Source organism: Balearica regulorum, chromosome 22 (genome assembly GCF_011004875.1).
Source record: "Balearica regulorum gibbericeps isolate bBalReg1 chromosome 22, bBalReg1.pri, whole genome shotgun sequence".
NCBI lineage: Eukaryota > Metazoa > Chordata > Aves > Gruiformes > Gruidae > Balearica > Balearica regulorum.
Genome location: NC_046205.1, coordinates 3,876,931 through 3,894,619, shown reverse-complemented (window position 1 = coordinate 3,894,619; position 17,689 = coordinate 3,876,931). Strand labels below are relative to the sequence as shown.

The 17,689-nt window shown below is 45.6% G+C and overlaps 1 protein-coding gene across 1 annotated transcript in view; it reads right to left on the bottom strand.

The window, feature by feature from the left end:
• MAN1C1 (mannosidase alpha class 1C member 1) overlaps positions 1–17,689 on the bottom strand; it is a 66,982-nt gene that overhangs the window by 17,495 nt on the left and 31,798 nt on the right. Inside the window, exons 4-6 of the mRNA XM_075773991.1 lie at positions 4,758–4,873; positions 2,506–2,586; positions 237–331 (exon numbers count right to left, since the gene is read on the bottom strand). Coding sequence (XP_075630106.1) covers positions 237–331; positions 2,506–2,586; positions 4,758–4,873 — 292 coding nt within the window. The remainder of the gene's footprint in view (positions 1–236; positions 332–2,505; positions 2,587–4,757; positions 4,874–17,689) is intronic.

Below are 17,689 nucleotides of genomic sequence, written 5' to 3'. Positions count from 1 at the left end.
TAGAGGAAGAAACTGCGGATAGCCCAAAATTAATAAAACACAGCTGGGTTTAACTTGAGTCACCTGCGATCTCTGCCAAGGCACCTCTTGGTTTTGAGTTGGCAAAACAAATGACCTCGAAGAATCTGCACTAGAGGGGGGCACCTCTGAGGAACTGCTGCTGTTCCTGCTTGAGTCCTGGTCTTTTACAAACATTCAGTAATAAAATGACATGCTTGTAAGGACGTGTGTCTTGCCTGCCCAGATTTATGACGCCACGTGGGATACCAGTGGGGGTGTTAAAAGCTGGCAAAAGTTTCTCTCCAAGTTCCAGAGCTTTACTCTTGAACACCTGTTAAGAGAAGAAGAGAAGATAAATATTTGATGGGCTGCTTGTGAATACTAGTCACGCTGGATTCTTTCAAATCTCCTTTTTCAAACACACCATTATATAAAACTAAAAGTGCTGCACTATAAGAATCTACTGTTTCAGGTATGCTGCTGCCCTAGCTCCACTGCACGATAGATCTGAACCAAAAGTCACGCTGAACTTTGGAATCTATTTGAATGTCCTCTGAAAATCTACACTAAACCAGTCCCAAGTCCCCTGCAAACCCTGGATGAGAGCAGCCAGAGCTGCAGAGCTCACAACACCCCAAATACCTCAGCAGCAAATTTCAGTGATCTGAACTGATCCAAAGAATACTCTTTGGGGACAATTTTTTCCCAGGGTGGCAGAGGACATAAGGAGGTGAAATGACTGAATTAACATCAAAAGAAATCTTTCTAGGGTGAAGCACTGTTAGATTTACAAGATTTGGTTTGTCTAGCCTGTGTCATGTCCTGTTGAAAAAAACCCTGATTTCCAACAATCTTTTACTTTACTGTTCCAGAAAGGATTCATGGTTTCATGGCTAAGCTGCTGCTTTTCCATTTTTAATGCCTGAGTTTTGGGCTTTCAAATCAAATTATAGCTTACGGTGTCTTGCAGCACAAAGCCACCATACACAATTATTTTGGGACAAACTGATACAAGCACTAATCTTTGCTCCAGAGATTAGTTCTGATCAAGAGAAGCCTGTAAGTGACTTAGGAGATAAAGCACAAGCCTTTTACCTCTGGGCCCCCTATACCAGCCCGAGCTGTCATAGTCGTTCTCAGAAAGCAGGAATTTATTGCTCTAAAAATACAGCACTGAGGAAACCTGAGCTCTCCTGTGGGCTTGCAGACCTTTGATAAACTCCCAAGGAGGTAGGGGTTTGGTTCAGAAGGGAAAGCAAGAGACAGGGACTTGATTTTTTGTCTTTCAGCCTGGTGACACTGACTGGGTATATGACAGGCACTGCCCTAGCTGCTGAGCATCGCTGCTGACTGCACTTCAAGAGGTCACTGCTGGAGTTTTATGGTTTAATGTGGTTTCTTTTTGCTCTGTTGAGCTGAAGCCTGTTGAAGTTGTGACTGAGACAGGCCCTGAGTCGGGGCACTGAGTCTTTGAGAGTTTTCCCTGGAGGGAAATCACAGAGAAGTCATCCCTGGAACTCATTTAAAATGCAACTAAAGTAACAGAGCTGCTCCTGTGACTCCATGGATCAATGGTGCCACTATGCAGTGATGAGCCATCCCATCCTATTATGGTGGACAGCACCCAGCCATGGTCAGTGTATGGCATGAGAACTAAGCTCTCATTTAAGAGCCAGTCTTCTAGTTCCTTCACTCACAAAACTCCCCCTCAAATCAGAGTTTCTGCTCGCCTAAGAATTCCAGGGCAAAGGAATAATCTCTTCATCTCTCTACAACCAGCTGTAAAATTCCAGTCCAGTCACATTATAAAACAGATTACGGCATTAAGCCCTGACCTCTCCCGGGCTGGAGAGAAAGAAGGAAAGGGGAAACGAGAGCCTCCTGCTTCAGCCAGGACTGACCGGCTGCTCCACCATGCTACAGGAGGGCTGTGACACCTAGCTTCTGGGCAAGGGGACATTTTCTGGAGCTGTATCACTTTGTCACATGAGTTGGCAGGATACAGGTACCCTGCCCTGACAGTTTGCCACCCTCCTTCCCTGTACCCCAGGGCACTTTATCTTAGAAACTACCGCTACAGAGAGACCGCCCAGGTAGAGTTTGGAGCAGTTGGCACTAATCAGCTGCCCTCCTTAGTCCGAGGCAGAATCTGGAATGATGTTTGATGAAATATTGCCTATGTTTAGAATACAAAAGAACAAGTACAAAGACAAAGATCACTGCAAATGGCATTTCACTGGGGAGCAATGTGTCCAACCGAAAACATGTCTTGCTAGAATTGCCCACAGGAGAAAAGATCTTTGCAAATGAGCCATGCATGGTGTGTGCAAGGTAATTATGCGAGACTTAATTAAAAGAACATTAGTGGCATTTCGATATTCATAAAAATGATAGGTTTAGCCTGTTGTTATGGAGGGATTATCTGATGCTCAGAGAAAAGCTGCCTGAGAACCCTTTCAGTTCATTATTGGAGACTGTGAGACATGCAGAGCTGCTGAAACAAACCTCTTCTCCAGTTAAGTAGTATGCGGCCAACAGTCCTCCGATATAGCGGATGTTCACCTCAAACAAGGATGCTTCTCCGTTCTGAAAATACATAATGATATACTTGACTGCAAAGTCTGCATGCACAAATGGCAGCTAAGGGGAACAGATTGTAGACAGATACTTCAGTCTCTCAGTCCTCACCCACAGAGTAACACAGTTTTTTGTCTGAGATCTCCCTGTACTTTATTTGCTCTACAGTGACAGGTGGAGCCTGAAGGGAAGCGAAACACCAAAACTGCCCATTTATCACCAGCTGACAATATGTAAATCAGTTAGGGCAGATGTACTGGTCATCCATCCAACCTTGTCTTGGGTTATGCCTTGCAAAAAGCTGAGTTAGTTTAGGGGAAAAATTTGCCCCTTGAAATGTTTCATTTGAAGAAAAAATTGTACAGCCACATGGAAAAATCACTTTCTCCATTTTTCGTGTGAAGAGGGCACTGCATTAGATAGATGTAATGCACTTCCTGCACTAGGTAGATATTTTCTGTCATTCAAAGACTCGCCCCAGTCTGCAGGCTCAGAGAGGACCACAGCCTGTCAAGGGCATGCTTACGGAAAGACAAACCGCGTGATGTCCACGTGCCCCACCACAACAGACAGCAGACACAGACGGATATGGTTCACTGAATCGCTCAAGAACCCACTCACCTGGAACAAGTTTTGCACTAGCTACTCAGCTGATGATCAGCAAATGTCAAAACGATTGCATTCAAAATATGCCTTTAAAAAATACATGCTCCTGGCTGCTGAATCTCCGCGATAAATGATTCCTACCCTCACGCAAATCCAGAAAGCCAAAACCCAGAAAGATCTTCCACCAACACAGCACTTTCAGTGAGGAGGGCAAAGCAAAGGGGCACTTGAACCTCTGCACTAGCCTGCCCTTTCCAAACACCTGCAGGTTACAAATCAGAGCAAATGCTGTCTTGAGATGATGACTGAAATTGCATGAGACAGATCATGGCACCCAGTTTCAAACAGAGCTTGTGGGCCTTGGAGTCCCTGCCTCACTTTTCTGGACTATTAGAGTTCCTTGTACAGAGCCAATTTTTAATTAATTTCCCTCCTTCTCTCCCTCTGCTGTGCTTTCTGACTCCACCGATCAATCCATAGCATTCATTCTTGTCTTTGCAGATCAATCTATTCTGCAGGCCAAGATTAAAAGCTTTTATGAAATCCAGATAAATTATCTCCCAGTTGATTTTGTCCCTTGTTTATCGATTCAGTAACACACTGAGAGCATTCACCAAATTTATCAGATGTGGTCTTCCTTTTATGAATATATGAATGCCAGTCGTGCCCTCCAAAACGATGCTTTTCTATAAAGGCAGCTGCATGCATTGTTCCCATGGGGAGAACCATTTTTCACAACAGACAACTAGGCTGGCATTAAAAAAATGAAAGTCTGAACTGCACTCTGGTTTTAACATTCACCGTATGCCACTGATGTGATCCCATCAGCTCTCCCACAGGAAACACAAGTGCCGGCTTGGAGACCAATAGTCAGAGCCCCGGCCACAAAGTGAGATAAAGGAGAGCATCCTTCATTTGACAGCACTGCAAGGCATGTGTTGCGCCCAGAGTCCCAGCAAGTCTGATGCTAGCTCTAAGAAGTGGCCAGGAAAGCTTCGGGCCATTTTTAGACACCCTTCCTTCCAAATCTAGGCTCACTATGTGCTCCCACTTTGCTACCAAGGTGCCACGCTCCCACTGCACAAGTCCCAGCAATGACATACCAACAAAGGGCCCAGGCAAGGAGATCAGCGTTTTCAATCTTAATCTGTAGCACGTAAAAAGAAAAACTGTCGTATCACAGGCAGACATTTAACTGAGATGAAACAGAACTTGTTCTTTGATGAACAAAACTTTCTTGGAGTATCTAATAATTGCAGTTGTGTTCATAACCCAGCCCAAAAGACAAAAAACCATCAAACACTGAATCTCATTTTCAGCCAGACACCGTGAGTCTGATCTGGTGGCCCCTGGCTGGAACCCTGTGCCACGTATAGGCAGAAGATGGGGTGAATCATCACAGTAATCCCTTTGGCTTTAAAAAAAATTAAAAAAAAAGATCAAGTTGAGTGGTTTCTTCCCCCAGAGACTTCATAGTTCCCTTCCTCAAATGACTCTTAGAGAAGACTGATCAGAACTGGCCAAACATGCAGTGTTTCTGTGACACAGACAGGCATTCCCAGCAACTGACTCACCACATTCAAGTCGAAGCTCTTCTCCACCCACTTCTTTGCTTCTTGGAATTCCTCCTCGAGTTCCATGATGTACAGAGTATCTAAGGCGTCTACTACTGTAGCTCCTCGAAGGCCTCCTGCATTGCAAACAGAACAGCGTGATGAAGCTCCCATTCATGCGGTTTTCTTTAGCTTTAAATCAATCTGCAGGAGCTGGGACAGGCAGCAGCTTCCAGTCCCAATTCTGGGGATGTCTGGATGGGAACCAGACTGGCCATGGTCTAGGCTTAGATCTTCTAACAGGACTAGTGAGCTCTGCTGCCCAAAATGGGTTGCTTTGGAGAGGCCCAATTTTCAAAGGCTTGACACTTCTGAACGAATACCCCCCAGGAGCAGCTCAAGGTCCCCACTTTAAGCCACCAGTCATGACTGCAAGCCTTGGCCTTGTTTTTCCAGTTCTTGTCTTAGCCAAAGCGGTTAGGCAATTCCACCCCTAATCTTTGTTTAGCTACAAACCTAAATTCAGCCTCTTTTTAACTCAGTTACAAGCACAGCCCTCTTCTAAGTGAGAGAATTGTATTTTTCTTGTGCAAGAGCATTTAAGACAGGACTTTGATCGTTCTGTCCTGGTGCAGTGTTTGTTCCTGGGGCACAAAGTACTTTTGCACCATGCCACGACCCTGGGTTTCCCACTTACCAGCATATATACAAAACACAGAGACCAGATATTAATCTCAATGAATTTGGGGATAGCTCCCTTCTTTCGGCTAGCTGAGCGGTCCCTTGAGCATGCTTACCATTCTCCAGCAGATGACAACGTTCTCCTACAGGAGAACTTCCAGTGAGAGAGAACGATGCGGCACACTACGCCAAGAAAACTATACAAGATGGGTAGACAGACAATCTTGTAGCAGTGAGATTAAGTGAAACTAGAGACGTTAAGGACCCTGGGTTTGGAATATCTCAGTGCTAGAGTTTTATTTCTGTTAGGGTTGCCTAAAAGTATTCCTAACATGGAAAAGCAAAGGGTAGGAAGCACATCGTGACTCAACCCCTTTGTGCTTAAATTACAAAGGCCATCACTTTCCTGGGTAACTCAGCAAACACAAATCCTCACGTGGAGGATTCCAGCTTGGAATCGTCATCAGTCATCCCTCTGCCGCTGTAACACACCAGGGACACAGGCGCGAAGCTGCCCCTATTGCCGTCAGCAAGCCACATGTGCAGCCCTCCCCAAAAACCACACAGCCGCGTTGCTACCACCCCCTGACAGTCAGACCTCTCGGAGTCTCCAGCAGCAGTGACGCTTGGATGAGGTTCAAGTTTCATTTCTGCAGGAGAAACTGCTTGTACCAGCTCTGTCCCTGTCATCTCCCTTTCCACAGTAACCACAAAGGCTCACACACACGACTTACGCCCAGGGGTTTTCCCGAGGCATATTTCTATTTGGCTCAGGTCAGTTCCTTCTCCTCACTAACAGACTTTACAATAATATTCCAAATTTCCCCAGTTTTCCCAGGCTTCTATTGCACGCTCAGATTGGCTTGGCACTTTTGTAATACCTTCAGTGTTACTTCAATTCGAGTTCTGCTTAAGAGGGGAAAACCCAGCTGCATGCACTGTCGAGGAACTACTGCAGAGGGGAGAGGAAGGCAAAGGTGAGTCATGTGTCACGAACCTTAAAACTTTGGTCTTTTCTTTCTTCTTAAGAAAAAAAGTGACCGTGTCTGATGTACATCATACCCTGTCCCCAGAGGAGAAGTGCTCAGATCCACCAGTTTCATGCAGGGCTCATTTATGCTTTCAGCATTCCTCTCCCGTAAGAAAGGCATCCTGCCTTATTTTGTTGATGTTACAAGATTGCAGTTTTGACACTTTTCAGCCAGTCAGCACATCATTGCTTTAATAAAAACCCAACCAAGACTTTACTGCTCAACTACAGATTGCTGGCTTTCGGATGCTGTCTGCATCAAAAACAGGAGCTGTGGAAAAGAGATGAAGGCAGTAGAGACAGCCTCTAGAAATCCATTTATTCCTGCAGGCTTGCAAAATGATCATCTAACTGGAGCCATCTCCGAGAGCGCAATAGATGGAGTCAAACAGCCACTAGATCAACTGGTGGGTTCTAAAAAAACAACTGAGCTGATGTTTGTATGGCATGTTTTCCAAAAGCAGTGACCATGAAAAACAACATCATCGCAGTCAGAGTTGCTTTTATCAACCTTAATGATTCTTCAATATTAATGATTATGTGATTTTTATACACTTTCCTATTAGCAAGGAGAGACACACCAGCTCAGAGCAACACAGATGCAGGCAAAACGTTTTAAAAAGAGAAGGAAGGGCAATGCTGCCTGAGGCACAGCCCATTACTGTGATACTCTGAGAGTAACACTAACAGGCTCCATTTAATTTGATGATATAATCCACAAAGCCTTGCATAATCTGCAGAGAGACAATGAGAAAAGTTGGATTTGCTCAAACTAAACAGAGACAAAGAGACAATAAAGTTACAATTTTCTGGGATGATTAATTGAAGTGAAAAATGTTGCTTGAATTGACAGAGCCTTTTATGTTTTTAGCAAGCAAGGCCTTTAAATACATGAACTGCATTGGGGATTAGGAACATGCTTGGATCTTCGCTAAAGCACAGCTTGGAGTTGCTTAGCTTTCCTTCCCTATATTTGACAAAGTGGAGAGCAAACCTTGCTTCCCCACTGGTTTGCCTTTGTGTCATTTTAAACATTTGTTTTAAATATTCCCCTAAACACTCTCTATCTGAAGAACCGCAGGCTGTATGTTTTGTACAAGGGTCTTGTCGATGTTTCCTTTCTTCTGCACCAGCTTTGAAGCAATTGCAAAATGCATGGCTGACTTTTTTTCCTCCAGCTAACAAAGTCTATCGCAAGACCAAGAGCTACCGTGTCAGCTTCAGCCGTCTCGTGAGAATGATAAAAAAGAACCTCCTTCCCCTCCACAAGCACGCAGAGAGCAAACTAGGCATCAAGACTTCATTGCTGTGTCTCTGCCACGTGCCAGGACAGAGAGGACATCTAAGAAGGACCCTGACACCCCTGTGCACATTGGCACGTTACTTCTTCGCTACAGGAGCATCTTCATTCCTTCCTGCTCAGACCTTCATCCTTCATTCCTTCCTTCATCAGACCATGACAGAGCTCGTGATGTAATGTCCAATGGCTCTGATTATACTCAGCTGTCAAAAGATGGTGCTATACATATCCTAGCATGTTTATTGCAATGTATATGCACCCATTTATAAAGGTGCTGATATTTGCTTGACATGCTGCTTATTTTGAGAGATGTTAAAAATAATCACCTTTCCAGTTCTACACATTATAACGTGAGGGATATAATCAAAGGGGAAGCAGCTTCAAAAGGAAAAGGAATCAAAACCCACTCTGTCACTTTTGACTCTTGCTGACACTCCCCTCTCCAAATTACTGGTTTCAGCCTCATTGTACTCTCTCTGGGGGAGTTTTAATGTAGAAACCAAGAAACTCTCAAAAGAAACCTTTCTGAAAGTACCCAGAAACGGTAGCAATGACTTCAAAGCAGGACTCCATGTCTGAGATTCTACCTGTCTCCACAAATCTAAGGCCCTGGGTGCTATGAAAAGCTGCCCCTGATCCTGCTGCAAAACTGGCTTGGAGTGGAGATACACCTCGCTTGGGAGAGGCAAGGTCACTTCACTGATGGCCAAAAGGGAAGGTGTGTCCACTGGACACAGGTCTGGGATCCACACCAGCTCCTACACTGCCCAGAGGGAGCTCATGACCATTCTGAATGGGGAAGAGGAACCTCCACTGGGACTGGTTGGAAGAACTGGGACCTCGGGCAGAACGCAGGGATGCTTGTCCAGGGGCATTTCTAACTGAAGGACTTCATGGCAGCTCTCGTGACAGCAAGTGTCAGGGTCTCTGCCTGGAGTTTCATCTGTGAGAGAACAGCAGCACACCAGAAGCGGCAGCTCGTGGTAGCAATACAAAGGTTCATCTCTTCTTGAGCTGAAGGAGGGCCTGTACCACTCCGTCCCAAGCCACAAAGTGTATTTGCTCTTTTGTGCATGAGAAGAATGGAGACATCCATGTAGGCAACAAGGCTGCTCTGTTCCTACTTCCACCCACCCAAAGGAACGAGCATCCACCCGCTCGCTTGTGAACACTGCCACAGAAATCACTAACAAACGTTACATTAATTAACATAATGCTTGTGAAAGGTGCTGAATGGAGCACTCCATGGAGAGGAGATGGCATTGTACGCACACCATACCCCCATGGCCTCAGTGGGAATGTGCCTTAATGCCAGCCTGGAGCAACAAGACCATTCAAGCGATACAGTCTCAGAAGGGCCTTCATGGGCATTAAGAGCAGTACTATCTTTAAAAACTGCAGATAAAGCCCATAGCAGCTCGTTCTAGTCTGTGGTAGATAATCTGAATAGAAGGGCCCATCTGCTTCTCCTATGCCTGACTCGTCCCTGCTGCCTGCTAGCTTAGGGGTTCGTTAAAGCCACCTCCAGCAAAAGTTTATACGACAAAGCACAATTCCAAAGGCTCATTAGGAAGTTCAACCTGTGTACACTGGGCCGGGGGGGGAACACTTTGGCAGACATATGCCAATCTCAACAACCAAAGGAACTAACAGGTACAAAAGCCTGCCAGGCTACCCAGGGACCTGCCAGCCCTCTCTGAACCCACTGCAGAGCACAGGGCAGAAGAAAAGAGCTGCCAGTGCAGCCTGGGGCTCCTCCGACCCCAACACAAAGATCTGTGTCAACCAGGAGCTCACAGACTACAGCCAAGAAGCGACAGATGTGCAGTCCCGATCACAAGGTGAACAAAGATTGTGAAGGGTGAAAAGCTCCAAGTCAGGCGCGGGGCGGACCACCGAGTAGCATGTGTCCCACGGCCCTGCTCTCCTCCAGCGTCCCAGCTAAGCCAGTGTGGGGAGGAGAAAAGGGAACAGCTTTCTTCTCAACGTATAGTTTAAGGGGAGGCCATGAGGGCTGATCTGTCCCAGCTAAGCCAGTGTGGGGAGGAGAAAAGGGAACAGCTTTCTTCTCAACGTATAGTTTAAGGGGAGGCCATGAGGGCTGATCAAAGGTGGAGAATGTCTACCTACCACCCGCCAAACATGTAAGGGCTAATTAAGGCTTGAAAAGCACTGCAAAGTACCAAGCAGGGACTAAGTATAACTGTGGTAACAACCAGAACTGCTGCTGCATCTGTGAACTTCCTTTCAGCTACCCATTATCTGCAAATCAAGCCCACCAATTTAGGCAGAAGTAGGCCAATCAAACACTCCAGCATCAGGTACGCAACAGAAACTGCACGTTTGATCATTAGTAGAGCGTTACAAGTTTACATCTGACTTGCTGAAGCTTTCATGAGCCACCGAATCCACATGTGAAATTCAGCTGATGTGAACCCTTTGCATCTGCCCACGTTTACAACCCAGGCTTGCCTGGGAACAAGGGACAGCCACAGGTTGTATCGGGCTCTGACATTGATCCAGGCATTGCTCACACAACACAGCTGGGCTCCCCCATTAGAAAGGGCCCAGAGAACAGGATTACATTTTTTAGGAAGTAAGATGATCTACTGAGCAAAGGACAAAGTCTTCACACCAAAGAATTGTCTTTTATCAGAAGACCACGACATTATCCTGGGTTTAGCTCTCCTTCAGTCTCTGTGGGAGCTACACAGAACAGAAGATGGTCACATCAGAGAAAGCCACAACTTTTTACACAGCTTCTTACAGCCAAGGTCAAAACCTTCAGCTTGAAAGAACCTCTGCCTCCACCGTCTGCACCCTGCAGGCAGACAACAGCAAGCAGAAATGCACAGCACTGGGTAGATTTCTCTTAACAGCCACTACATGACTGAGGAGTGAGCAGGGACTGAAGGAAAGGACAAAAATTAGGAAAGGAAAGGGCAGAGGGACAGAACCAGACAATGAAGAAAGAAAAATGAAAAACAAAGAGACTGCAGAGCACTTGCAAGAGCATCCAGGATATTTTCAATGCGTTCCCTTGGCACCAGAAAACAGATTGTGGTTTTTGCTGTGCTCAGAAAATGGTTTGTCTTCCCCTGCTCTGCTCCTGCTCTGTCAGTTCAAACTGCTAAAGTGTTGCCTGTAACCGAGAAAATCTATCAGTCTTCTGGGCCGTGGAGCCTGACCCTCATGCCATCTTTTCAGCCTATCCAGCTGCCGTCGAAACAAAGCCCCATCACACTCCTTCCAGTGGGAACGGGGCCTGGGGTCTGTCAGCTGCTCTAATAAGGTGTCAGTGACTCACCGACAAGAGAAGAGACAATAGTTAGGCAACAGAGTGACTCACTGGTAACAAAGCACGATTCATTTACCTTCATCCCACCTCAGAGGGTTTATATTAAATAGGATGCCGAGAAGGGACAGCCGGTACAGCAGCTTGCATTTCAGGACCTCTTTCCAGAATCTCATAAGATACCCTCGCATGCTCGCACAGGTGAACCGAGCCCTCGCTCTTCCTTCTGGCTTTTCCAGCACCATCCCCACCAAATCCAACCAGCTCTCCTACCTGATGGATATCACTTTCCAGTTACACTTTCAGGGATCAAAAAGTGTCCCTTTGTCAAAATCAGTTTTGTGTTGGTTTTTTTTGAGGGGTTACTTTTTTTTTTTTGGTGTTGGAAGTTACTCAGGCTCTAGGAAGCAATTCTGGCCAAAATTAAATACCTCCTTGGGACGAGGGATTTACAGGCTGGAGATCTACCTCTTCCAAGTTCTTTTGCTACCAGTCTGAGCACACAGACCCACACCTGCTTGTCCCAATGGCTGAACAAGTGGCCTAACCCCGGGACATATTCAGCCTCCATAGCTCAGCAAATGTTTAATTTTCTAGACAAAGTGGAGCAGCTGTGATGGGAGGGACAGAGAGTCGCCTTCCCTCACTCTCCTCTTCCCAAAATAGCCAACTTGGAGTATCACAGGCCAGATATGAGACTTGAAGGGCTCCCAGCTGCAAGCCTGTCCCTTGAGAGTCTTTAGAAAAGCTGTAAAAGTGATGCTTCAGCAAATGAGGAGCTAAGAGCGGGGTCTTTAATAGCCCTTTTCCTCAGGAAGGAGAAATGCCTTTTACTAACGGCTTCGCCTGACTCCCACAGCCACTCTGTGCCTGGGGAGCCACTGAGCGTGATGGCTTGCAGGTGTGGGATCTAAAGTGCGGCTGCCCTGCCGCAAAGCCAAAATGGCACATGCATCACATGCAACGAGGCAGTCTCCCCGGCCCAACTCTCACCAGCTTCGCTATCTAAGTGCAAGGAACAAAGATGAATTTAGCATGTGCTTAGATGCACTGCTTCTGTAATGCCAGAAATGGTGCAAGGATTCCCAAGCAGCAGGAGACGGAAGTATCTTCACCAGCTTTTCAACACTATCTCCCTGATGTCAGAGTTTAGCTTGAACAAAATTCTTCTTTGTGCCGCATCACCTGCATTTAGAGGGCCATGTACCCCTGCTGTCGCTATTACACTGCTGTTATGAATTATCTGCCACAGAGATGGATGGAAGCCCAAACTAACCTCACCAACCTAAGCACTAGAGCAAACAAAGAGGTTAAGGAATATCGTCTCTAATGTCACGGAGACAAGACCCAGGGGGCCTGGTCCTGCCATTTGGCAAACAATCCTTTATGAAGTTTCTCGGTGACCAGAAACCAAATCCTTCATTTTCAAGAAAGCCATTTAGAAAATCTGTGCAGTAATGCATTGTGCCAACACTTAGAATGAACAGCACAAGTCATTAGGAAGCTATCATACTTAATCTTGCATATAGCAGGAGTGTTTAAATGCTACAGAACAGAGAGTTTCAAATAGCTTTTTGCTAACTTTAATAACCAAGTTTACAATTGAAAGGCAAGAGCGAAAGGGGGAGGAATTTAGATCAGCGCAATGTAAACCTAGATCAAAAATGAAAGGTCTTGACTCCCACTGTTCTTATGTCAAATCATATTTGTCAAAACAAAAATTAGTGCTGAAATCTTGTTTGGAATAAAAATTAGGATGCAGTTTCTGTGAAACATGATGAACTTGTTAACTGTTGAGGCACAAACGACTCCAGTTGTTACTGGTTATTTATCTTCACCTCTTGGGGTGCAGGCGACGCAGGGCAAAACAAGAACTGAAAACACTGAGATCCCTTCTTCTGGTTACGCTGGTACTGAAGGCTTCAAAAGATTGAACTGGCTTTGATTAAAATCAGTGCCTTGTTAAAACAGGAGTTTGAAAAGCGACCATCTCTGAGTGCTGCTTTTCTTGCTCTTTTCGGTTCTTCTTCTCATTGATAGTGCTTGGAGACCAGATTGAACTTTTGACATTTATCCAGAGATTTGTGCGAGAAGCCTGGGAGCTGGCTGAGACCACGTCACCAGACAGCTTCTGGGTGGTGGCACACTGTCGAATTCTGAGGGAAAACTACACAGAGACTTTTTATACAGCTCAGGATTATCTTGGCAACAAAGTAAACTGTGAAAATCACTGCACAGTGTCTTGAAAAATCTGCTTTGCAGCAAAGATTTGCCAGTCCTCTCTGCAGAGCGCTCTGGGTCAGGCAGAACAAGTGGTTGGGAGCCTGGAACTCCTAAGATAAGATCTGGGTTTAGGCCAGAGCTCCCTGCCGGCTCTGGGCCTTAGGTTCTTCTACCAGCAAAAAAGCAGGAGGCATTTTCCTCCAAGTTTAAAAAGAAAGAGAGTTTAAATAAAGATAACGTGCTGGTTACAGGAATAAAAAGATTTAAAAATCCATATTCATGGAAAGTGCTGCAGCACGCTGAGCAAAGTTTTAGCCTGTTCTGCTCAGTACCAGTTACAGCAGGACAAGAAACAAGAGTCAACAGACAGCAAGGCACAGGCTGCCCCTCCGACACACGCCAACAGCCCCCCGTACCGGCTGGTTCCCCAGTCAGCTGCTGTCCCGCTGTCCCTCTTGATCACGTTAGTTTATCCACCATCATCTGACCTGGTGTTTCTGTCCCTCTTCATCCTAAGCACCGTGCACTAACCGTTCATCTTCCCTCTGGAATGGCACTGCTGGCCGTGCAAAAACACTCCCACCAGTTTATTTTTTTTTAACTTTTCCTTTCATAATTGTCCTCTAGCGAACCTTGCACGAGGTATCTGTACTGGAAGATACCATCCAGTTCCAGAAGATATTCTCAAGTAGAAAGACAATCTGCTCACATTACAAGTAGGATCAAGCCAGTTGTCAGTGATCTCTAGGACAGGGCTGGTACTATTTGTTCAGCTGACATACATTAAACAGAAAATCCAACTGAAACTAGCAAACAGGTTACAGGCTTTTTCAGGAAGAAAGAAAATTTCTCAGTTAAGTCTTCACAATTGTCTCATTAGGATCCTTCAGCTGCCTGTGAATGGTACCCACGTACTGCAGCTGAAGCCTGTAGAGCCAACGCCACCAGACCTGAGTTACGGCCTTGCCACCGTGTCTTATTTATTGAGGTTTTTGTCTGCGAACCTGATGGCTGTAACACAGAGTAACTTCATTCCCTTTATTTAAGGTAAACTAAACAAATTACATCTGAGCAACAAGGTAGCAGTAGAGAGAGATAAAGGGGACAAAAAAGTAGCCCAAGAATTAGAAAAGATCTATTTCTTTTCTTATCAGCACATTCTCCTGCAGACTAAAAAAAAAAAAAAGTCCATTAGCTTTTGAGCAACCTCATTTTTCTTTGCTTTCCAAATAAACCCCTGCACCTACACTTCAGGGACTTCATCAGAAAACACTTCATATCCAAGGTTATTTTCCCTGTCTTACTAATCTTCCTCACTCTCCAGATATTGGTCAAAAGGTCACATCCCAAACCCTCTCCACCCCACGCATGCTCCCCTGGCATACGGAGCAGGGGGTGATTACGCAGAAGAGCAGAACCCACCTTACAGAGCCCTTGGCCTCCCATGACTCACAGGCAGCTCCATCCTCTGCTCCCCTGCCAACCTCAGCTGCGAGCAGCCATCGATGGAGAGTCTTGGAGCAACATGCTGGGCACTGCCGTGGCTCCCAGCTCCACTGACCGCACTTGTTCTGGGTGCCTTCGGATTCTGCCTCTCCCTGGCACTTGTCCTGCCCCACAGCAGGTCAGCACTTCAGCAGGGGCAGCAGACGTGGAGGAGACTGTGCCAAGCTCCCACAAATCCCAGCAAACCAGCCTCCATCACCCCAAGACACAAACCACTCTTGAAATCAAGTTTATGTTGACATGCCACGCCTGATCTCTTCCCTTTCGTGATTCCTGATAGATTCAACTCTAGTAGCTGACAGAGTGATGACCCTGCTTTGTAGGCTACCAACCAGCTACTAATCTCTTCAGCTATCAATTATCTGATCCTGGAGACACTACTTTTTTTTGAAGTTCCATCAGAAATCTATGCATTTTACTAGACGCAGGGCATCACTCAAGACAACGCCAAGGCTACTGCCACTCTATGAGCTTCATACCTAAATCAACTCCAAACCTAGTCCTATACACTGTAGGGTAGATAACGTCACGCTTGCCCCAGTTAAGGAAAGGTCAAAGTGCTGATCATTCCCTGAAAAGATGCTTAGAAACAGGAGAGCAACTAATCCTGGAGCACGTGGCTTGGAAGAAGCAGAGCCCATGGTACATAAGATCGTGCACAGAGATGAAAAGGTAACGCCACCTTGAAAGAGCCATTTGCCAAACAAGGATGACCCACCTCCCACCAAGGAGTTTTGAAGACTGGCCTTACGGAGATCGCCCAAACACTTGGCCCACAAGATAGCTCAGTCTGGTTTTCATTGTCAACAGGAGCGATCTTCCAAGTTCACGGGAAGCGATAATGAATCACAGTTCCACCTGCGCTACACAATGGGTGTTAGCATATGTGCTGCACAGTTTCTAGGTAAATCTGGCATCACAGAGAAGCATCTTGAAGTGTTGGCTTTTAGGTTGCTATGATCAAATTTAATACAGAATGTGTTCCAGCTGGGGAAGAAATAGCTTTTTTGGATTACAAACCACTCACGTTTTTCAAATATCAATTTCCCCTGAAGAATTAAGTCTATCATTCAAACTGAACTAGCAGTGGCAGCTCTCCCCTGAACAAGTGATGGGTGAGAGAGAGAAAAAGAGAGCTCATGCTCATTTAGGAATGTGCCAAAGTAGACCATGTCTGGAGGAGATCAGGCTGGTAGGAGCACGTTAGCAATATTCTTATTATGCACTGGGGAAAAAAAAAAAAAAAAAAAAAAAAGGTGTTCAGCATAAAAATGAATTGCTTGTCACAGTAACAGCCCTTCAGATAGTTACCTCCTTCAGTGGAAGGGGAGAGAAGATATATGATAAGCACCTATTGCCAAATGACTCTTAAGTATTTAATACTTGGCAGCAGCTCCCCAGTTTAATCCTCTTTTCCCCAGTTTCTCCAACCATCTTTCATCATTTAGTGATACTCCAACAACAGGCACTGTCCCGTCACTGCATGACTCCAAACCTCCTGGAGCTCAAATCAAACTTGCTCTATTTGAAAGTGTCATAGAGGAGGGAGCGGTTTGACTGAGCCTCAGGAACACAATCCTTGATACAGGAGAGATACTGCAAATCCACTCCCCATGTGTATCCAATCCGTTTCCCATGACACGTAGATTCTATTGCAGGCAGACTATGTCGGCTATGGAGAGCTCAGCGGAAAATTGAAAGCAATAATCGTTCAAATGCTCCTTCGGGAAAGAGGTTTTCTCCTTTGTTTGGACAACAGGGCTCAGATGTCAGTGAAGCAGAGGTGATTACTTCTGGCAAAGACAGGTAATTTGACAAGCAAGGACTAACTCTGGGGGGGAACAGGTCAAGAAGGTTAAGCGGAAGACAACAGCAGCAATAGTGGTGGGGCAAAATACGGTTGGTCTCTCCTCTTCTGGGTGTCTGAAATTAATTTTAGACTAGTTAAAGGTAGTCTGATTATATACTATTTATTGGTCCTTCACATACCTCCTCGAGGACTTGCATCATTTAATGTGAGGGGTCCCAACAGGCCTATTAAAACAAACACACACGTCCTACCTGCAACTATTACCCATGGACTCTGAGAGATACAGGAGGCAGTTAATGAGCAGAGACTGCTAATTCATCTTAGAATTCAAAGGAGAGACGCTTTGTTATAATAATCAGGAAGAAGGTGCCCTTCTATCTTCCAAACACACTTCCCAAAAAGTGGCTGTAGCAGATGCGTTATGACAGCACAAGAGAGAGATGCAGCTTGTAACTCTAGACGGCACTTTTCCCTCAGCAGATAAGATACGCTCTGGAGGGGCTTTGCAGAACAGACAGTGCATTCTAGTTTGGGTTATAAAACTGCTCATCCCTGACATGGTTTTATCTGTAGTCCAGACAAGCAAACATCACCTCCCATAGCATGTTCACAGAAATGATCTGGTCCTTAACACAAGCCCAGGTATGAGAGGAGAATTCAGAGATACAGGAATGAAACTGCCCTTTGCCTCAAAATAAAGCTAATAGGATTAATTATGCTGTTCAGTGTGCCACAGAATGGGAGGTGCTGGGCCTGGCCACCCTCTATCAATCCAGATACTGCTCAGCACTCAAGTTACTGCTCACGAGCTGAGCTAAGGTTCCTAATAATTAGCGATGAAAAAATCTAAATACATTTCATTTGTGAATGCAATAGGTCAGGAGAATGCAAATGGTCCATTACCATGTCTCAGCTGATGAGCAAGAACTCATTAAGCCATGGTAACTCCATCACTCGGAACTATCTGCCCATGTTCTTCCTTTTCTCTCCTACATTGTTAAAGTCACACCAACAAGACCCCAGCTGAAAGACTCCAAATGCTCCTCCAGTATGTTGCTTGACAGGATTAGATATCAAAATAATCTTAGCAAATTGGGAAAATAGTCTG